The sequence below is a fragment of the Dendropsophus ebraccatus genome, chromosome 12, assembly GCF_027789765.1.
Source record: "Dendropsophus ebraccatus isolate aDenEbr1 chromosome 12, aDenEbr1.pat, whole genome shotgun sequence".
Taxonomy (NCBI): Eukaryota; Metazoa; Chordata; class Amphibia; order Anura; family Hylidae; genus Dendropsophus; species Dendropsophus ebraccatus.
In genome coordinates, this window is record NC_091465.1 from 75,252,518 (window position 1) to 75,276,253 (window position 23,736).

The 23,736-nt window shown below is 44.6% G+C and overlaps 1 protein-coding gene across 1 annotated transcript in view; it reads right to left on the reverse strand.

Annotated features, from left to right (window-relative positions):
* The window catches only part of GRIK5 (glutamate ionotropic receptor kainate type subunit 5), a 137,269-nt gene extending 137,024 nt beyond the window's left edge, over window positions 1–245 (reverse strand). Inside the window, exon 1 of the mRNA XM_069948870.1 lies at window positions 155–245. Within this exon, the coding sequence (XP_069804971.1) occupies window positions 155–245 (91 nt within the window). The remainder of the gene's footprint in view (window positions 1–154) is intronic.
* Between the last annotated feature and the right edge of the window lie 23,491 nt (window positions 246–23,736).

Here is a 23,736-nt window from a genome sequence, read left to right on the forward strand (position 1 = left end):
AGAACCTATTCATAGAAATGTCATTCTTCATCTTGTTGTGTAGTTGTGTAATATAAATGCGCTTTCCATTTGAAATCAATTTTCATTTTACCAATATGACACCTTATTTCTGCCAGAAGAGATGATAAGCAATGAGTATAAAAAAAGTGCTTACCAACACGCAGAGACGACAGCAATGAGGCACCGGGGGAGGTGAGACTCAGGAGCAGCAGGAGGAGCGGAGCTCCCAGCTCAGGTTGCAGCATCTTCTTCTACTCCTCATGGAGACGGATCGAGGCGCAGCCAGGCTGACACCACCTATTGGGACCAAGAATAGGGTGGCATTACTTATAGAGTCAAACATCAGGGTGTGACAACAAAGGTCAGTTTTTGGCAAATACAAGGATGACGCTGGATGACGCCATCTGCTACACAATCACATCCTGTAGTTGTAGTTTCCCTATTGGACACTTCTTGTAAGGACTTGGTTCAATAGGGCACCACTTATGGATAGCGTTGAGTGGACTTCGGCAATGTTCTCCGAACCTGAACGCTTAGCTTTTGACTCCCGGTGGCTGGAGAAGTTGGATGCCTAGGCTGCATCCATGTTTTCCTGGTAAAACTTGGGCAGCATCCAACTTCTCGGGTTCAGAGAACATTGCAAAACCTGAAGAGGTCGGCAAGTCTGCTCAACACTGCTTATGGACCATAGAGATGGTAAAGATAAATTCATCAGCTTTAAATACTTAAAGTGACTCTGTACCCACAATCTGACCCCAACCCCCCCGCCCCCAAACCGCTTGTACCATCGGATAGCTGCTTTTAACCCAAGATCTGTCCTGGGGTCTGTTCGGCAGATAATTCAGTTATTGTCCTAAAAAACAACTTTTAAACTTACAGCCCTGTGTCATATTGGCGCGGCCTAAAGTGTGTATGCCCTAGGAATGCACCACCCCTCCATCCCTCCTCTCCGCCCTCTTCATCACTAGGAAAGCCCCACGGCAGGATTTTTCCTATTCATCACCTGTACAGGTGCCTTAACTATCCAGCTCATGTGCAGTGTTCACACAGGTGATGAATAGGAGAAATTGTTCTAGGGGCATTCCTAATGATGAAGAGGGTGGGGAGAAGGGGCGGAGAGGCACTGCAAGCCTAGGGCATACACACTTTAGGCCACGCCAATTTGACACAGGGCTGCAAGTTGAAAAGTTGTTTTTTAGGACAATAACTGCATCACCTGCCGAACGGACCCCAGGACAGATCTTGGATTAAAAGCAGCTATCTGACGGTAGAAGGCACTTGGGGGGGCAGATTGTGGGTACAGAGTCATTTTAACATGCCTTTGTGGCATGACTGTCTTGTGATCTTCTGGTCAGGAAATTTTACTAATCGCAACATCCGCTGCATCCAAGTAGTCCTTGAGATATAAATAAAGTTGTCTTTGTATGGTTTCACATGAAGATGCCAAGACTTTTAGTACTTGGGGGCTTTAATAGGCACCAAAGCAGATATGGAAAAAAACATAAACAACCATCTAACCATCGAGAAAACCATCTAAAACTGTACTAGAAAATTATGATCCCCTCAAAAAAAGAGGGTCAACATACATAGGATATAAGGTAAAGGGAATGGTCTTAGCTACAGATTAGTGAATTGATTCAGAAGAAATCAGATTTAGAATTTAGGGGGAAAAAATTGATTTCTCAAAATCAGACCTATTGTTATTCACTTTGGGGGAATCTGTACAGGAGCAGGGACTCCTTTTAAAGAAAGAAGTTCATGCTCCTGTAGTAACTGAGTAGCAAGGTGTACACTGTATGCCAGTTCACATTCAATTGACTTTGTGTCGGGAAGAGGTAAGCAGCAATGTGGTAAGGATCACTGCTTACCCAAACTGCCCATTGAGTGTTCAGTAGGCAGCGAGGGATACAATGTTTCCATGGCACCTTAGTGTAGGGATTCCGCCATTGTTGCTCACTCTCTGACCCAAGGAGCTAAAAGGCTGTGTTGAGTGTTGAGCGAGCTTGTCAGTCAAGCATAGTGCTCGAGTAAAGATGGCAATACACCTTTAATAACTCTTATAGCTCCCTGCAGTAAACTATTTCAATTTTTTTTTTCATTAGATTTTTTGTTCTATTTCATCCCTTGAAGGAATGTTTAAACTTAATATACAAAACATAGAACGAAAAAATGCAATAGGTTTCTGCAAGACACATCAGAGCTCCCCTTCAAGGGAGAAAATCAAGAAAAATTTGAATGAAAAAAATGAACTAGGTTCACCAGGCACCTGCACCACTTTTGTCTCCGGTTTGGGTGCAGGTTTTGCAACTTGATTCCATTGAAGTGAATGGAGCTTAATTGCAAACCACATCTGAACTGGAGACAAAAGTGGTGCTGTCTCTGGAAGAAAGTGGCCATGGTTTTCTAATGCTGGATAACCCCTATAAATGCTTGAGTTTCCTATTGATTTCAATAGAGATCGCTACTTGGGTAACAAGCACTCAAGCATTTTAGTGCTTCCTCAACACTACCAGGCACTCAATTCAGTTTAGGGCCATGCATGTGATGCCCATTGAATCTGATATGAATTCGAGTATGACCCCATGAAACAAATTTCGGAGGTTCGCTCATCATTGGATCAAACGTGGTCTTCATAATTCGGTGGTCTTTTGATGAACTTTAAGGCTATGTTCACACGTCGTATGAGACCGGCCGTTCCGTGACCCCGGCTGGGTCACGGAACGGCCGGTCTCTGGTACCGGCCGGATGATGTTTCCGGCCGCAGAGCTCTGATGCGGGGGCATCAGCGCGCGCCCGCATCAGAGCTTCCCATAGCACACAGTGAAGCAAGCGGCCGGAGCCGCTTGCTTCACTGTGTGAACTGACAGGGCTTTCTGCGGACGGAATTCAGTGAATTCCGGCCGCAGAAAACTGACATGTCAGTTATTTGCGGCCCCGTATGAGATCCCGGCCGGAGCATATACAATGTGTATACGCTCCGGACGGGATCCCATTGAAAGTAAGGCATTGTTCCACCACCCCAAAAGTACGGCCGTTGTTGCCATCGGCAACAACGGGCGTACTTTTACGTAGTGTAAACATAGCCTAATTGTGTGTAGAAATAGTAGACATTGATGTGGTTCCCAGATGTTGCAAAAATTCTGCTACCGCTGTCATTGTGCTGGACGTTGTAGTACAGCCATAAACGCAGACTGGTTCAAGCTGAGTACAAGCAAAGGACAGCGTGAAGGTTCTACAGAAGAAAGTGTGTCACCACCTCCTATGTGGCACTCATGTGTCTGGCTGTGGTGACCTACATAGTCTGACGATACTTACGGACATAGAGGACAATGTAAGACATTCTTGTGATATGGGACGTCGAGATATCATTTGTGGGGACAAAGGACTACGTGACACGCCTGGTGGAGACAAGGCAACAGAAGATGCCGTCTACATGGAAAGGGGCTGTGTGACATGGTGACACCTCCGTGACAGGATGACAATCGCTCCTCTCCAGGATACATGTTGATGTGACATGATGAAACTACATGCGCTGGTAAAGGGAGGACTAAGACATGAAGGAAGAAAAGACAGGTTAATCACCGTCAGGGAGAATGTGGAGCCTACCACGCTGATACTATCTGTATTGGGAGAGACAGGGTGACATAGCGGCACGCCATGAAAGAGAAGGCCTGACTGACATGAGTGTATCTATAACAACAGCAAGCTTGGTAGAAAGGAGGAAGAGATAGATGCTGTCAGAGATTGGCGGGAAAAGGAAGGCGTCCACTCCTTACAATATATATATATGCAAAGTAACAAAGCAGCGGCACAAAGATACCGACACTGTGATCAGCGACCTTCAACGAATTAGGAATGGTACAGAATGTATATGGAACACCAATAATAGGTATATATAAAGCTCCAGAGAGGATGACTGAAATGTTCTTCAATAAAAATGACCGCCAGGGAGTTGTAGTATACAGAAACGCACTCAATAGAAATCAATGGAAATCGTCGACAGCCATGCAATAGTTACATCGACTTCTGCTGGAAAGAGACTCGAGAGAAAGTAGGTTGCAAGTCAAGTGTATTAGTCAGAAGATGTTTGTATAGCGGAGATTACCATGTAGCTTGGACTTACAGATGTAGCAGAGCCGAGCTTGGCACAAAACTCATCATTTTCTACAAAGGACGATTTACCCCGGATATCTAATCCGATGACTTGTGAAGATGCACATAAGGAACGGTTCAATAACATACGGCCGTCACAGTGTAACACAGACGTGTGGAGGCTATTCATGTTCTACTGGGAATTCTGGGGAAGAAAGGATATGCAAAACAGCTCTCTGATGCCACCCTTTTAGAGTTAGCTTTCCCTTCAAGTCAGTGTATCAATCCAGCGAGGAGTCTTAGAACATGACTGGGGATACATGACAAGCTAGAAAAAGGCTACCCATCTGCAGACAGCTGTTTTGGTAGAGAACAGGGGCAGACCTATCATTGTGGGACCAAAGGGGTAATGTTCCTTAAAGAAACTCTGTCAGTAGGTTTATGCTGTCCTTTCTAAGTAAAGAATACACTAGTAACAGAGAGCTTACATTGCATGCAATGCACGTGCACGCTTTGCGGGGGTGGCGGTCACTGACCGACGCGGTGTGGAGTTAGCGTAGGGACCCGTGTGAACCAGGAGACCTGCACGTTGGTACACGGGGCGATATGGCTTGATCAATTCATATTCCAACATCCTGAAGTTGGTTTTTTAAAATAGGCTTAGCAGCATTAGTATCAGCCATAGGTGTGATGTGCAGCCGCTCCTCTATCTCCATGTCAGAGAGATTACATTGCATACAGCTTACATTGCTCTGTGCAGCTGATTTAAAGAACTCCTTCTGAATAACATAGACAATAAGTAGTCATCTCCACTATGTAAGTGCGCTCAGTAGTCCTGGATATTCATGAGCAACAGCAGAATCTGGTAGTTGGTAGTTGTTTATCTATACTGTGTATAGGTAAACAGCTGTCAATCAGCAGCCAGGGGGAGGAGTTAGCGTCATGGCCTTAAAGGGGTTGTCCGGCGATAAAAAATTATTCACAGAATAACACACATTACAAAGTTATACAACTTTGTAATGTATGTTATGTCTGTGAATGGCCCCCTTCCCCGTGTCCCACCACCCCCACCCGTGTAACCGGAAGTGTGGTGCGCTATACATTACCTGTCACGTGCCGACCACGGTCTCCGATCCTCAGCAGTGACGTCTTCTTCGGGAGGCCAGCGGATCTTCCCGAGTGCCGGCCGCCCTCTGCAGCGTCATCCGAAGCTCAGCCGCGATTGGCTGAGCATAACTGTGCTCAGCCAATCGCGGCTGAGCAGCTGATGACGTGGCCGCGTCATCAGCCGCTCAGCCGCGATTGGCTGAGCACAGTTATGCTCAGCCAATCGCGGCTGAGCTTCGGATGACGCTGCAGAGGGCGGCCGGCACTCGGGAAGATCCGCTGGCCTCCCGAAGAAGACGTCACTGCTGACGATCGGAGACCGTGGACGACACGAGATGCGGTGAGTATAATGCACCACACTTCCGGGTCTAGCGTGGGTGGGGGGAAACACGGGGAAGGGGGCCATTCACAGACATAACATACATTACAAAGTTGTATAACTTTGTAATGTGTGTTATTCTGTGAATAATTTTTTATCGCCGGACAACCCCTTTAAGCCCATTCTTTTCCATTACTAAAGAATGTCTGAAGAGTAATACACAAATCTGTTCAGAATTTCTGTCACTATTTTATGCTGCCCTTATTTAAAGTGTCGCTGTTGTTATAACTTTCTAAATCTAATTCAAGAGGGGATGTGATATAAAGCAATTTTCATTCATTATTTTTCTTTTAGTTATCATGCTCTAAAACAAAGCTATACTTACTTTTATCCAGGTCGAGTCTCCTTAAGGTAGCTTTTTAGTCTTGAGCTGATTGAAAAAAAAAGGGACTGAACACAGGAACTCCAGGTCATCTGTGCTCACAGAGAAGGCAGGCATTGAGCCATGACTATCTGTACTGGCCGGGACTTCTTGCATTTAGTCCATTTTTTTCTAACCAGCACATGACTAAAAAGCTGCCTTCAGGAGATTGCACCTGGATACAGGTAAGTATAACTTTGTATTACAGCATGATAAATAAAAAATATATAATTAATGTAAATTACTAATTTGCTTTATATCACTATATATGCTGTTTATTTAGATTTTGAAAATTATAATGACAGTGAACCTTTAAGGCAGCATAAATCTAGTGACAGATTCCCTTTAAGGACAAACTCATAGGCCATTTTTTCCCCACTGGGAACTATGAGAAGGATATGCAAAGCAGCTCTCTGATGCCACCTTTTAGAGATGGTAATATCTCTGAAACATCTGTTTACAGATGGGTAGTCCTTGCTTCTGGAGAGATTTCTGGCTTGGAATATATATAGGGATCATACTCTAAAGCCCTAGTCTAGCCCTAGTCTAGCGGTCAGCGGGTGAGTGCAAGCAGGGCCGTGGGGGGGCTGCCCGGGTGATTGCCCATAGAGGGTAGCGGCGGTTTGCTGCTGCCGCTCCTATGCCGCAGAGCGATGGCAGCAAATCGCTGCTACCACAGTTGCTTGTTTTTCAACATGGTTGAAAAACAAATGATTGCAACGATCAACCGACATGAACAATGTCGGCTGATCTTTGCCCTCTATTCCACGGAACAATTATGGTCCGTAACGGCCGATATTGGCCGAATAGGGCCTTAAAGGGGTTGGCCACTTTATGGTAAAATAGTTCAGTGTATAGTATTAGTAAGTGTACTCACTGTATATACTGACAGCAGCTCCCTGTGTACCTTATAGAGCTAAAATCAGACTCTCCTCCTCCAGGCTGTGCTGTCCTGCTCTGTGGTGGTTTGGTCCATAAGATTGCTGACATGGAGGAGCATGTGACCATGCCCCGCCCCTCAGTGTCCACCACTGAGCCAGTATATGTCAATGGAGGGCACAGGGGGCGGGGCATGGTCACATGCTCCTCCATGTCGGCCATCTTATGGACAGACTCTCCACAGAGCAGGACAGCACAGCCTGGAGGAGGGGAGTCTGATTTTAGCTCTATGAGGTACACAGCTGCTGTCAGTATATACAGTGACTACACTTACTAATACTTTGTACTGATCTATTTTACTATAAAGTGGCCAACCCCTTTAAGGATAGCGCTAGCATGCAATCTCATGTGGGTAGTGCAGGCCTCAAATCAGTTGCCCTTTTGCCCTAGCCACAGATAGCAGGGAGGTGTTTGGTATCTGGTGCTTGCTTTTGATGCATACCAGGAAGAACCACAGGAGCAGCATTGCCATGCTGGGAGGCAAGTAGACCGAGGGCTGGACACAATTGCACAGTGCACCATGTCTCTTTCAACACCAAAAGAAGGATTTAGCCCTATAACTAGTGTCGAGCGGAGAAGATGAACAACCATAGTCTGTACTTATGTTTCACAGGACTCCCTAGGGCTGCATCCAACTTCTGCAGATCAGGGGAGTCACAACATTTGGGTCAGAGAACATTGCCGAACTTGTACAGTTTGACCTCTACGCTCAACACTACCCATAACCCCTTTGGTAGCTAAGAACAACCTATACTGACGGAGGAGAAGCTGCAAACAGGGTGAGATTCTTAGAGGCGGCGAGCACAGGTCCTGTTTAATAATACAGCACATAAGAAATGAAAAACAAGTAGAGCAATCGAGAGGAACTACAGGCAGCCATTAAAAGGCACAATGGGACAAGAGGGAGAAAAGCCTGACCAGTAAGAGGAGAGAACACGCTGGCAGCGTAATACGGGGAGTAACACAGGGGTTATTCATCAGATTTGTGGTCGTCGGAGAGAACATTACACTGTCTCCTTCTTCTCTAGATGTTTTTATAATGTACCAGATATATCAAAGGGCTTTCAGAGAAAAGAGGAAAAAAGAAATCCACCCTGTTCCCTATAATCGCACACTGAGCCCATTGATCAGCTACATTTTTTATCAGGTTTAGATGGGTAGGAGATAAGCCGACTGTCAGCGATGACCTGAGATATGAAGAGCAAGTGATGTGCAAATCTATCAGGTCCAACCAGCGCATATCAATGAGCACACCCACACTGTGTTCACAAGATACACCCCCACAATCGACAAGAACACCAAGGTATGGGAAGAGGAAGAGGAGCCTGGAGTGGTGCATTGTGCTAAACGGCAAACAAGACGGGAGAAATCTCCAACCTCCCACCGCCTTTGAATCATCTCTTGCATGTCATTAACAAAATTTATTTCCTAAAACGCAGCACTATTTAGTCTTCTCTAAATGTTTAATGAAGGTTCGGCGGTAAATGAATGGAGCTGTGCGCAATGCATGAAAAGCTGGGCCAGGTCTATATGGCTGCCCGTATGTGGATGTGGACCCATAGAGAAGGGGATAGGGCAAGGCAGCACATGGCTCTCCCCGGCCGTTAATCACATCCGACTGTTTTGCCTTGTTATAGCCTATGACGTGAAGGAGTCGGCTCTTCGTCTGGCCAAGGAATGGAGGGCATTGCTTCATTCTCTCCCATGGCTGGATCTAAGGATCCGTAACTTTTTAGTGATTACGTCCAAATTTTTTTTACATTAAACTACATTGCTTCAATCCTATGCACTCCGTGATGGATGGACGTGGTAATCCCGGCACAGTATAATTACTGATCTATAAATGGTATACGGGGGCAAAAATAGTGCACGAGAACATGACGGCACTCGCTACCACCAGGGTAAAATTAGGGAAATATTTAAAGGGAGTCTATCATCTTTGAGCCATCTTCGATGACAGCCCTATGCAAAGGTGAGAGAGGGAAGTAGAATGGCACATAATATCATGGTGGGTGCCCAGGAGGCGGGCTCTTCTCCTTGGGTGTCATGAACTCTCTGTACTTAGGGCTTACTTGGCCCCATCTCTTAACTATGATAGCCATCTCTAGTAGTCTTCTCTTAGGATGCTGGAGCTGTCAGCCATAGCTGAAAGAAGGGACAGGAGAAGTAGCACAGGGAACTCTATGTATAGAACCAGAAGGGCATGCCCCCTGGACTCTTGCCTTGGTGGCAGCTGGGAGAATAAACAAGGTTTTTCAAGTTACATGACCTAAACCCAGGTATCATTCCATTCTCCACCCTAACCTCTGTATAGGGCGGTGAGCAGTTTTGATGGATGAATTAATGCGTTAGGGAGGTAAGTATGAAATTGCCACAAAGCTGTGTCAAATACTAAAGAATACAAATATTAAAAAATCCTTAAAATCCCCCAAAATTACCCAGTTACTTTAAACATGGTGTCCTATCTGTTAGAGGAGCCAAGCAGGTGTATATAGATTTATGAAAAATGTTCAGTATAAGGCCCCCTTTACACTTCGAGAAAATCTGTCCAGATTTCTTATCGGGAAATCCAGGTAGATTTCCTGACCCATAGGGTTCAATGGGGCATTTTTCCTAAAGAGTGTCCGTGCTGTAGAGTAGGCGTGGAAATTATAGGACATATTCTATAATTGTCCGGAATTCAAGCATGAATACCCCATAAAACCCTATGGGGGCTGCTCTAGATGGGCACCCGGAAACTGGATGCTTTGCTTGGCAGCCCGGACCAGTGCCAGCACCCAGACAAGTACCGACGGGTGCTGAAGCTGGCCCTTTAACTGTACGCGCTCCTAATGAGGGCCCAAGATATTGGCTCACAACCTTGTCAATCACTTTTCTGGCAAGAGACAGCATTTTGGCTCCGGCAACAAGAGGCCACTCTCTTCCACCATCGTTGCAGTGCACAGAGAAGCTGGAGGAGGTCACTGTTGCAGCCTGTAGCAGGTAAGTATGTTTTTTTTCCCCCTACTTTGTTTTTAAGAACAGGAAACCCCAACGTTTTTCTAAAGCCTCCTGAAAGACTTCCTGATCGGTGCTTACTGACCGCAAAAACTGCCGCATGTGAAGGGGGCCTAACTTATAGATTTGCATCCCAAATCTTCCCTGGTCGAGTGGGCGGTCTTACTTTATGATTGACAGCGTTCCTTATGCTAGTATGCATACAGAGATAACTGTCAGTCAAAGTTATGCTAAGTTTTTAAGTTTAGCTCATCCTGTTCTCCAACATGCTGCCCACCGATGGGATGTGCATGCTATATATAGAGTCTATCATGGCTATCAGTTCTGGTCACATGTGCCATACATGCGGTTTTGCTTACTCAGCCTCTAAGGAGATCCTAATTCTTTGTTACTTTTTCCGCCAAAAAACTTTGCCCCTTTTCAGACAATCCCATTTGGCTCTGCAGAATAGGAAACCATGACACGGAGCAGATGGCTCTTGGTACATCAATAATAAACTAGGGATTGGAGCTACAGTCCTAATAACTGTTCGCTGGCAGCCCAGCTGCAAGGAGATGATGTGAGACCGCTGTAGCCATGACTAAGGATAATGCATTAGGATTATGTCACTACCAGACACTTGGTATAAGTATTATAAAGTCACAGTGGATATATTGGTCTACACTCTAAAATGATCAAGGATTTGTCAGTCCGTGCTGTAAAGATCAAGGAGACCTGCTGTGAAGATCCGGGAGATCCGTAAGTCCACACTGTAAAGATCAAGTAGATCTAAAGTCCTTGCTGTAACGTTGCCAGACAGCTCAGGTCCGTCTTATGTTGCATGTATATTGACATCTTAAATACAGCATTATGGCAGCACCATGCTGGGTCTTTGTTATTGCTATTACTGGATCAATTTATACTAGCTATGCCTCCATTCAGCAACAACACACGGGGAGGATATTTCCAAGAAATTCATCAGGCTACAGTATAAATGAATCAGCCAGCTTCATCTCTAATGTCATGAAAATAGATGGAAAAATGAATACATCATGAAAAAAACATAGGATTCAGGAGGGGAAGAGACCGCTACTGCAAGGATGAAGGTGAAGCCCACCCGAGAGTCCTCACTAATGTCTCTTACATAGATTCAAGTTAGTCAAAGAGGTGGGCATGAGGTTTACGAAGGGGGCTTCAATGATGAAGATTAAATCAGCCCCTAGTTATGGTGCGGGGTAGGTGGTCCAAACCTGCCGAGGTTCGGGTTCGTACGAACCCGGACTCTCGGCAATGATTCCCGCTGTCTTAAACCTCCGTGGAGAGGGTGGATAAAGCGGGAGGACCGCCTGGAAAACTGGGATACAGCCTATGGCTGTGGCTGTATCCCGGTTTTCCAGACGGTCCTCCCCCCGGTATCCACCCTCTCCACGGAGGTTTAAGACAGCGGAAATCATTGCTGAGAGTCCGGGTTCGTACGAACCCGAACCTCGGCAGGTTCGGACCATCCCTAGTGCAGAGAACTGCAAACAAACCGATGGAGCTGTGGACCTAAGGGTGGCCATACACCTTCAATGGCGATTGCCAAGCCCACAGGTATCTCTCTTGGCATGGCCAAACATTGCTGTGTTCAAAGTTGTCAGGCAGTGCAATTCCATCACACCCAACCCATATTGCCACCAATATCATCTATCAGTGGACATGTTATACTGTATGGGAAACCTAAGGGGAAAGGAATGTAAAGGCTGTATTACACAACACAATAATAAGGGGGAAACAAACGCCGAACTGTAAGCTCAGTGCTCGCTCCCCCCGCCCCCACCCCCTTCTCCCCAGTTTTTTTACACGCACAGACAGCAAGCAGTAAGCAGCAGTAGGGGCTGCCCAAATGATCCTTAGATCATTCGATCTGCCCATTGAAGTCAGCGGGGGTCTGCTGACGCCGCTCCTATTACAAGGAGCAACGCGTTTCAGACAGTCGTTGCACAAAACGTACTCTTTCAGCATGTTGAAAGACCACGATCAGCCAACATTGTGCATGTCAGCGGATCGTGACATTTTAACATATCCTATTACAAGAAACGATTATCAGCGATTATTAGCGATAATCATTTCATTTAAGAGGAAAATAAACACTAGATCTGTCTTTAATCTTAGAAATCAGAAATAGGAGGTCTATGGGCCGTATTAAAGGGCTTGACCCCATACTGCATATGAGCAACCAATGATTAGATCAGCACTCGCTTAATAAACATAAACACAGCTCAATAATTGTGCAGCCCTTGATTTATGTATAGAAAATAGTGAAGATTTAGTAATGCTTACCTCTCCACACTCCTCCAGTGTCTTCCTGCCTTCCCCCCCCCCCCCGCTGACCGCAGCCATTCCTGTCAATTCCGAGGCTGCTCAGCCAATCACAGACAGGGCCAGCCCCACAGCCTGTGATTGGCTGGGCAGGCTGTTACTGCAGAGATGGGTTCAGAAGTGTCAGCGGCAGTTGTGGTCAGTGGGGAGCACAGGGAAAAGGCAGAGGGACACTGAGGGAGTGTGAAGAGGTAAGTATAACTACATACTATTTTCTATACTCTGTTATCAACCATCGGCCAATTAATTTAAAACTTGTTGAAAAACAACGATCAGCAGACGAGAAAATGATGGCTCACTCCTTGGCTTTAGGGCCCTATTCCACCGGAAGATTATCGTTCGCATAATCGTTAACGATTAACGATCTCAAACGGACGCTATTGCGAAAGACCTGAAAACGTTCACTCATTTCCATGGAACGATAATCGTTACTTATGATCGTATTTGCGATCGTTTTTTCTTCGCTATTTCTTCGCTATTGCGTTCATATCTAGTGCAAACGACCGAACGACGTCTTATTCAATGCGGACAACTTGCGAACATTTTGCAAACGAGCAACGATAAAAATAGGTCCAGGTCTTATAAAGCGATCAACGATTTCTCGTTCAGTTGTTAATCGTTAACTGCATTTCAACCGAACGATTATCGTTTAGATTCGAACGATTTAACGATAATCTGAACGATAATAATCTGGTGGAATAGGGCCCTTATTTCACACTGCCCAATTGGCCTGAATTGGAAGATAATCACTCTGTGTAATAGAAGGTCTATGTTGACCCCTGCAATGGTACCTCCTTTCTTTTTAATAGCGAAGGAGACATGACCAACCAGGGCTGGGCCCCTATCTCCACGGGCTCTATAGCAGCTGCATATGTTGCCTCTATAGTATGTAAGCCAATAGAAATAGGACAGTCTAAACTTATCTTAATCTCACTAGTAGCCACAAGGTCACCGCTATAGTCTGCACACTCTTGATTTAAAGCGTTGAAAAAAAAAAGTAAGACGTCTATGAACCCTCAGCCATGTGTACTATGCTCAGTCCACGATTTCTCCCGGATGATTTCAGAGGCCCCTTTAAATGCACAGGACATGTTGAGTTTTTCCCGTTTTCATCACCTGTCAGTTTTACCTGCAAGGTCATGCTTCACGACAGCCAATATCCACCACACATTTCTTCATCTACCCATGGCCAGGCGCTCAATAGATTATCCACACTCCAATCTATAATGAAAGCTCCTAACAGACTCTTCTGCTCCACTCAATCCTCTTGTCATGCCGTTCCTCTTTGTCAGGCTCTACGCTGCTCCCCTTTATGTTTTGTCATTTAATTTAAACTCCTGGCATCTAAAAACCGAATTTCACAAATGTATTTGCAATCATTTACAATAATGTTGAAGTTCCGAAATTGCATGCTTCTTTTACCGCTAATGTTCTAATGGAAAATAGCCCTCTCAAGTATTGCCACTTCACTACTCCGATAGATGGGAGACCTCGGCTATGACGGATGTGTCCGAAGGCAGAGATTTTGCAAAAGTAGAGATTTAGCATGAAACAATGTGACAAATGGTATGAATATGATCCGTGTCTGAACATGCATTGCGATACGAGGTGACAGATTGTTACAAAGACTACATCAGGCTTGGGTAAAAAAGCACATTTTCTCATACTCAATACGTCTGAGGGCACCTGAAGGCGTCCCAAGGATTCCCATAGAAGTCGTGAAAAGTTACAAATTACAAATGGCTATACACCTTAAGTTACTGTTGGCCTAATGATCATTCGGCAGACGGTTATCTCTCCCGGCTTTCCCATACACGTAAATGTTCGGAATGGTCAAGCGTTCATGTATTCGCTATAGGGAGGAGTAAGTTCCAGACAGGCAGTTCTGGTGCTGGGTTACGCCTCAGAGAACAAAAGGGCCGGGCAGTGAATATCCATCACTTCAAGCCCCCATCTCCTCAGTGGAGAGCTGAGAGGCCCCCATATACCTTATACTGGCAGCCAAACACACTGCCAGCTGCAAATTTGACACTTTAGTACAAAATGTATGAGCAACTGAACAGTTAAACGTTACTAGTTAGTGCCTAAGTTTAGGCCCACCCTACCAGAGCTGACTATGGTGGCTTTTACTGTACTTAAAGGCGAACTCCAGTTAAGATTTAACCCTGTTCAATCCCCACCCATAATTTAAGATTATTTTTTAATAAGTTTCTATTACATGAATTGGTCCATTTGTCTGCAGCACATCCTGACTCACATCCTAAAACTGCTGAAAATCTTCACTTCCTGGTCCACTCTGTCTCCACTCCTCTGTGCTCCCCCTCCCTTATGAGACTGAGGTCACATGATCTCTGTTTCTTTTGTGGGCCACTGTGGGCCACCTACCACTGAAATCACAAAGTAATCACCTGGCCAAGGGCGGCGAAACTACAGTGTCATTTGTAAAGGTTTGAATCTGGGCCTATGAGCAGCCTAGACAAAGGGGAAAGGTGTAAAACAATCGATGGGGGATGGGTAAGTGCCCCTATATACTCCCTGTGCATATTTTTATAGGATCGTTGGAGTTCCCCTATAAAATGCCTATATAACTTCAATAAATATCAGTTATCTCAGCCAGCTTCCCCATAGACATGAATGTTCAGCATGGTCGAATAGTCATGTTTTTACTATAGGAAGAGGAAAAGTAAGCCACAGCCAGACTACTCTGAAGCCGGCTTAATTCTCTAAGAAAAGAGTCAGGCAGCATAGGGTTCACCAGTGCAGGGCTTGGTTGACTAGTATAAAGTATATGGGTATCTTAATGCATTATATGATGCTAGTATATGCCACTTGAGCTTGTCACTTTTTAAATTGTGCAACAATAGAGGAGCAACAATAAAAGATGGTGAAATTTTGGTATCATAGGTACCACGTGTTGGACATACTTCTGGCCTCCATGGAGTACTTTTCAGCAGATACTTCTGCAGCCACAAATTTAGCTGTACCCATAAGAGCATACACATAGAGAATGCCCTAATAGCTACTATGGCCCCCCGGAGAGAAGAAAAACCTATTCCATTTTTCTCCCCACTTAAATAGATGGAATAAACCTATAGAGGGATGTGGTCTCTGCGGGTGCAGCGACGTTAGCCAACAAATTGGAAAATGTACAAAGTCATCTAGAAGAGATTAGTAGTATGGTGGTGTCATGGAGGCACCCCTGTCCACCATGTTCACCATTGCTTATTACTCATAGACCCTTTCAGTTAATAAGTGCATTATGACTGGTTCCCTTTAAGATAGTGTCTGTGAAGACACAGTTTTTATTATGGTAAGAGTCCCATCTCCTTCAATTATAGATATGTTTGGTACAGCGCACCTCTTCAGACTTTCCCACACATCTCCGTTCCAGATACACAACAGATTTGTATAAACAACCTGCACACAGAGCTCTTGAATGCGCGGAGTCTTTGAGTGTTGTTTCGGGACACTGGGGATTCTTTACAAAGACAACTCGGAGTCTTATTGTGAAAATACAGTAAACATACCTTCTGCATTCAAGAGATTCTAATCCTTTTGAGCATGGAAGTTCACATATAGCTGAAGATTCATCATCCAGACACCTCGCGATGACAAGGTCTCATTTGCAATGTTTGTCATTCTTTCCATGTCTAATGAACTGTTTGTGAGTGGCATAACAATTGCCTTCCTACTGCATATTTACAAGTGTTTTTAATAGTCCTTTCACTCATAGAGTTGCCTTATGGAAAATAATATGCAGTTGCAATATGGCAGTGCCCTTGAGTATTCAAATTCACTGGCGGACCAGGGCACCTTACAGCAAAAGAGTTTTCTTTGGGAAATAAACTATTCCAGACCCCCTCCCCCCCCCCCCCCAACTACATCAGAGACCACTCTAAGAGTATAGACACTAAGAGACATGGCGTTCTGTTGTTGCGTTGCAACATAGGCCAACCAAAGAGCTATGTGGTAGGTCGATCGTACATAAGCAATAAGAGGGAGGATTAGAAAAATATCTCTATGTTTTCTTCCATAAACAGCGCCATTCAACCTAAGTTTGTGTGTGGTATCACAGCTTAGTTCCATCAAAGTGAATGGCAATGGGTTGTAATACCACACATACTGTTTTTGGAACAAATCAGCTGTGTTCTTCTAACCCCTTTTTCAGCAAATTAGGGCTAAATAAAACATGGCAGCTATTGGGATTTTTATTCCTTTTAGTTGCTCTGGTGTCCCATCTGGAGGTCGCATCGCTACAAGACAATATTAGTAACCAAGCCAGAATCCTATCCAAAGGAAAAGGTACCCATCTGTACCCAAGCCAGAATCTCTCCTAAAAAGAGAAAAGTACCCACATGTAGCCAAGCCAAAACCTCTTCAAAAAACGAAAGGTCCCCACATGTAGCCAAGCCAAAACCTCTTCCAAAAAGGAAGGGTACCCACATGTAGCCAAGCCAAAACCTCTTCCAAAAAGGAAAGGTACCCACATGTATGCAAAACAAGAGTCTGTGGCGCCTCGGTAGCAAGTCTCATAACACAGGAATAGCCAGATATCCCTAGCCTGTTGCCACGGGGTGCCTCTATGATGGGGAGAGCACCACACCACCCTGATAGGTAGCCCCTTAAGTCCCACTCAGTTGCGAGTATTGGAACATCAATAAGGAAACAACATGGCCCCTTTTGAGTCAAAGTCTAACTCAAGGTGCGAGTATTACGACATGACAAGGGCTTGCCAAGTCAGACTTCCATCCACAGACAGCCGTTTCAGGGTATTTGCCCCTTGTCAGTGTGGAGCGGGATTCTGGCTAGTTGGGGCAATGACAAATCAACCAACCAAACTCAACTCAAGGAGATTAGTGAAAAAATTTCCGATGAAGTACTCACATGTAGCCAAGCCAGAATCTCTCCCAAAAGGGAAAAATACTCATTTCAGATGGGTTACTTTTCCTTTTGGGAGAGATTCTTGTTGGTTACTATAATCTCCAGATATGTTCCAAGGTTCTCAAATGAGTCAAACATTAACTGGCTGGAATTCTACCCTAAAAAGGTGGCACCAGAAATGAAGCTCTTTTCTCTCCGGTAGAAAGCTACTTTGCATATCCTTTTTTCCCAAGATTCCCAGTGGAGCAGGAATAGCTTATAAGTCTCCATACGCCTTCTGGTACTCTCCTCAAGGAGAAACATTACCAGTCTCCGCTGTTCTGAATGCTGACTTTAGATCTGTGTATTATCCAAACCCAGAGGCATCTTTGATGGTTAGATTATTGCTAAATGGAACGTATTAAAGGGTAACTTAACCAACACTTGCTAAAAAAAAAATGCAGACTATGGCGCAGAAGAGTTATCAGAAACTCCAGTCATGTGGGCAAATTTCTTCTTCAGATTCAGAACAAGAAACATCTAGTTCAGTGCTTTGTAAAAGGATCAAAAAAGGCAGAAGTCTCTGGGGGCTCCACCATCTGAGGACTGCCACAGTCCCTGCATGGTTAGTAAAAAAAAAAAATTCATAATCGTGAATAAAGAAACCCTGATATTTCCACCTCCTCCTGCCTTGGAATGTATTATGTATGCATTAGATGTGAATATAATATAGGTGTACTATATGTACTATACTTTTATATATTAGCTTTTCCTGTATTTTCTATCTGGCTCGGGCCACCATGAAGACTTCCTCCAGCCATGTCTTGTGTGCAGCGTTTGCTGCCCAGACATCCCTGGCTCCTAAATTTTCCAGATCCCTCTCTACCCTCTCACCTACAAAACTCTGTATTTGCCCCTTTCTAGTATAGTAAATGTTTTCTCTCCTTTCTACCCCAAAGAGAAATAGTGATTGGTTTTCTCAGTGCCCCCTACAGGCCCCAAAGTAATTTCCTCTAAGCACTTTACTGCAATAATAATGCCCACCTTTGTGCCCACACATAGAAAAAATGATGACCACTGCACCCCCCTGGACAATAAAATGTGGGCATTTTATTGTGCGGCACAAATCGGAGTTACTGTATTGGAATAGAAAAGGGTTATTATTGACAGTACTCACTTGCTGTCCTAAAACAGTAATAAGAGCAACCTTTTAAAAGTAACAGCCCTTACGGTGGATAGGTAGTTTTATAGTGCCCTTCTCCGTATCCTAGAGTGAAAAGAGTAGCCGAGGCCTCTTCGGTGCCCTAGCACAGGCACCATGATGCTGATATGCCACCATGCCTTCTCTGACAGGATACTGACTGGCAACTTATAATCTGTGGCCAACAAGAGAGGGAATGCCAGGGCATGGAGCCCAAGGCTCCCTGGTCTGTCATAGGTTTCAAATTTAACCTGGCAATAAGTGAACTGTTGACAGTGTTTTCCCCTGGAGACCCAGGTCCTTGCAGGACCTTGAAGGGATGGGACATATGCCAGTCTGCCCCCTCTAAGGCCAGCCCTGATTGTGGTATTATTTGGTATTCTACATGATAGTTCTGATGGATTACCAATGACAATAGTGATAGGAAATAAAGGGCCTGTCCTCCATTTATACACAACTTGAGCATGTCCACTTTAAATTCCATTATAACACATATTGTTATCATAGATATAGAATCATTAAAATCTAACAGTGACAAGTCCGTGGCTTCACAACCACCTCCACCTTTGGCTGAACCTTTAGGCCCATTATTTTATTTTTCTAAGATCCTCTAAGGATCATTTCCCATTGAAGAGCATCAGATAGATGGGTGACAACCTCTATAGGCGCTGTTGCAGTATTTATTTAATTGAAAGTGAACTCTATTATTATTTTCGAGGGAATATACAGACAGGGTTACATTTCCCAACGCAACAAAGAAGTGTTTACAATCCCGTCTATCAAGCATCTGCGGTGTGAAGAAGACCGGGCTGTAAATGAATGGAAACAGCACTTGTTGAAACAAATGTGAAGAATTTCTCCTAAGTGGAGCTTTGTGTGAGGCACGCAACAATGCACATCCCCAAGGCGATCGGGGAATATTATTGTCACCTTTGTCCTTTCTGTACCGCTATTGTTATGTGTTCATTAATATTCTGAGATGGTTAGGGAAATGCGTATGCCTAGAATAAGTACCTACAATGACTATGACCCTACTATTACAGCAGGACATGGGAAAACACCTGCAAGTGCACTAGAACAGATAGGATTTTTTAAAGAGAAGGAGCAGAGAGGTGACCCAGTGAGGAACGCTCCGGCTCGGAGCTGTCACGCTGAGTGATGGTCTCCATTAGTGTCCCCAGGTCATTATAGGGAGATGGAGCTCTCTTATGATAAATGGGCCAGTGCTCAAAAGGGTCCTATATATCAGCACACCTCCCCCACTCAATGTATGTATATATATATATATATATATATATATATATACAGTATATGTCTAGGCAAACATATGCGATAGCAGGTTGTGCAGGCATATGCTTATACTATTCACTCTGGATGGTGTACAGATTGGTCTGTGTAGTTAATATGCGTGACCATACTCCTGTGTAGGTGTACGCAAGAGCAGCAATACTCTCTAAATGAAGCAGAATCGCATTTCCTTAAGATTTTGCAGAAAATTATATATTAGGACACATTTATATCGGAGAATAAAGTGTAATACAGAGTCTCTTCCCAAAACAACCAAATCACATTTCTAGTTTTAGCACACAAAATGTAATCGAGCAAACCCTGAGGGATGTCAGCTATTAACTATTTCTACTGAAGGGGGCGCCACTTGTCCTAGACAATGAGAGCTTACACCACTTGTCCCACACTTGGTGCCCAAACCTATAGTGTACAGGGGCACTATTGATGGGGCAGTATTGTTTGGGCGCTATGTGGTTGGATTATTTAAACACTATATAGAATACAATACAAAAGGATCATATTAACAAGAGGAATACACAGGTAAATTCAGGTCATCTGAAAGAAAGCAGATCTGGACATCACACTTACTTTGCTCTAGGTGCATTGAGTCACGTTGTTCTCTTTTTTAGCACTGTATCCCTGTCAGGGAAAATTACTTCAGTAGATCACCATGCTTAAAGGGGTTATCTGGTGAAAGTCTTTTTCTGTCAAATCAACTGGTTTCAGAAACTTATATAGATTTGTAAAATAGCTGCCGTATGTCCTGCAGGAAGTGGTGTTTTCTTTCCAGTCTGACACAGTGCTCTCTGCTGCCACCTCTGTCCATGTCAGGAACTGTCCAGAGCAGTAGCAAATCCCCATAGAAAACCTCTCCTGCTCTGGACAGTTCCTGACATGGACAGAGGTGGCAGCAAAGAGCACTGTGTCAGACTGGAAACACCACTTCCTGCAGGACATACAGTAGTTGGTAAGTACTGGAAGACTTTTAAATAGAGATTTTTAAATAGAAGTAAATTACAAATATATATAACTTTCTGAAACCAGGTGATTTGAGAGAAAAAGATTTTTGCTGGATAATTGCTTTAACTGCTTAGAAGTTATTTCTTATCCACACTGAAGCACTTGTGCCCCCTGAAATCTTTAGAATGGTGACCCCGGACTCGCTTTAGAATTGGAGCAAATATAACACCACTGTCTATGGAAGTTACCAGAAACAGCCAAACACTATACTCTACACCCATAGAGAATAGAGCGGCAGTGCACATACATGACACACCACTCTATTGTAGTTAGGATATATTCCCAAGGGTATAGGGTCTCAGGGTATAGGGTCCCCTTTAAAAGATGACGAATCACAGTTAGAGATGAGCGAACTTGCCGGATTTCTGGTTCGTATGAACCAGAAATCTCGGCGTCTGATTCCCACTGTCTGCTTGCTCCGTGCAGCGAGTGGAAACAGCGTAAGGAACGCCTACAAAACTGGGATACAGCCAACACCAATTGCGATGTCACTTCCCAGATAACATGGTGATGTCTCTTCCTGGATAAAATGATGATGTCACGACCCAACTCCCAGAGTTGTGCAGGTTGTGGCTGCTGGAGAGGATGATGGCAGAGGGATTGTCAGTCTCCCTCCAGTGCCCTGTGTCCCTCAGTGTCCCCCTTCCATCATCCTCTCCAGCAGCCACCACCCGCACAGCTCTGGGAGTCGGGTCGTGACATCATCATGTTATCCAGGAAGTGACATCACCATGTTATCCAGGAAGTGACATCAACATTTTATCCAGGAAGTGACATCACCATGTTAACCAGGAAGTGACATCACCATGTTATCCAGGAAGTGACATCACCATGTTATCCAGGAAGTGACATCACTATGTTATCCAGGAAGTGACCTCCCCATGTTATCCAGGAAGTGACATCACCATGTTATCCAGGAAGTGACATCACTATGTTATCCAGGAAGTGACATCACCATGTTATCCAGGAAGTGACATCACTATGTTATCCAGGAAGTGACATCACTATGTTATCCAGGAAGTGACATCACCATGTTATCCAGGAAGTGACATCACCATGTTATCCAGGAAGTGACATCACCATGTTATCCAGGAAGTGACATCACTATGTTATCCAGGAAGTGACATCGCCATGTTATCCAGGAAGTGACATCACTATGTTATCCAGGAAGTGATGCCTTGATGCAGTAGTAAGTGCAGGAAAAAAGCACTTTATAAGCATTTCCCGTAATAAGTGTATATTGGTGATTTGTATAACTTTTAGGGGCAATACAATACTTTAATAAAAATTTTCGCCAGACTTCTCCTTTAACAATCAACAAGTAATCCATGTCTACCGCTATCACTTAAAACTCTTATTGGAGTGCACTGAAGGGGGGCAATGATTGTGACCCTTTAAGTGCTGAAAGGTAGGGATGGCCTTTAGTTATGCTTATGGATTCAAGAGACGTACTAAACCTATTCAGGCTGTAGAGAGGCTGACTATAGTGTCCATAACAATTCATTCCCCTATGTTCACTGTTCTTTGCACATGACTACAGCCCTGAGAACCTCTAGTTACATGTACATTCATATGTATAAGGGTATAAGAAACCCAATGCACCACTTCTTCGGAAGGGTTAAAGATTGTTTATACTGCATCCTCATTAGATGTAATAGAAAGTCCACCAGCCTATTATTCTCTTTAATCTGCCATTTTCCTGTGCCCACAGTGGATGGGAATATAAAGAGAATACAAATGATGCTGCCCCAGCTCCCTTCCTGGCAGCCTGACTCCATCCATCCCTCCTTTGCATATCTTCTTTTTTCCCTACATCTTCACCCATATGCCTTTTCTTTCATCCTCCCTTGCTCTCGCCCTCTTTGTTTGATGTCTGCGCAAGGCTATCAATATGCACAGTGCCAGGGAGGTGGTGAGAGACACGGGGCAAGGCATCGAGTGCCAGCAAGAGATGATCCAAGCCATCTTGTTAAGAAGAAAAACTCAAGCATTGTAAAAAAAAAAAAAAAAGATCATGTCGAGGAAGAAGAAAATGTTCCTCTAGTGAGAGGGAGAGACATAGACAGAAACAAGCCCGACATGAGAACCAGCAGTGGTATAAGAAATACAGAGCCGCCATTGACAAACAGCTCCTCTAATGAGATGATGAGAATTTCATCACAGAAAGATGAGAAATAGCGCTGCACGGGAGAGACAGTCCTATCATTTACAGAGACAGCTCTATTAGTGGGAAGAACCAGGCTCCGACTGAGTCACCTGTGATTATGCAGAGGATCATTGCCTGCCCTGTGTCTGGAAGAAGGATAACAGGGTAACACTGGTGAATTGAAACATCTGCACAGCTGTGAGAGCGGCACCTTGGTCGCGGAGACATTGGCCCCTGTAATGAGGTCGTGCGATGAGAGATGCTGGCAGCCCTGCCCTTAGCGAAGAGATGGCGAGGACAGAACCCTGCAGTCTCTCTTCCACATACGCTACAACTTGGCTGCGCCGCTCGCTCTGTAATTCGGGTTTCATCCAGTTAAGGTTAATTAAAGTTAATTTTCACGCACTAGAGAGCCTGCAATTACAGCGGAGCGGGGACAGCGGAGCACTGCCCACAGTGACATGTCACCCTGCTGGCTGCCTGGCTGCTTGGCGTACTCACTTTTTTTTTTTTTCTTTCCTTGAACGCCTGAATGTGTCACTGTCACACATAGGAAGAATGACATATAGAAGAGGCTGCGGCAGTTCTCCCCGTATACGGGATGGGCTCCATTGTATCAGTGTCACGCGTTAGATGGGTCTCTTTAGCCTATTAGTGTCACACAAGGAACGGGACCCTTTGCAGCGCACAAGGGACTGGATGGTGTAGATGCGTATCAGGGATCTGATAATGGTACATGGGAAGCCCATTAGTTACACACATGGGATGTGTATCTCAGGTCATCGGTGTCACATACAGGCACGTGTATGTGTATTGGAATCCTATATCCATCAGTCTGTAGTTATATACAGTATATAAGTGTCCACACAAGATATATATGAACGGTTATATCAAATTCATCAATGTCATGACCAGGAATGAGTGTCCTCATCCCATCCGGAGGACAGCGGCTATCGGAGAGAACAATGGGGCGGTAGATGTGTGGACAGGTTTAAGCAGATTTCCTA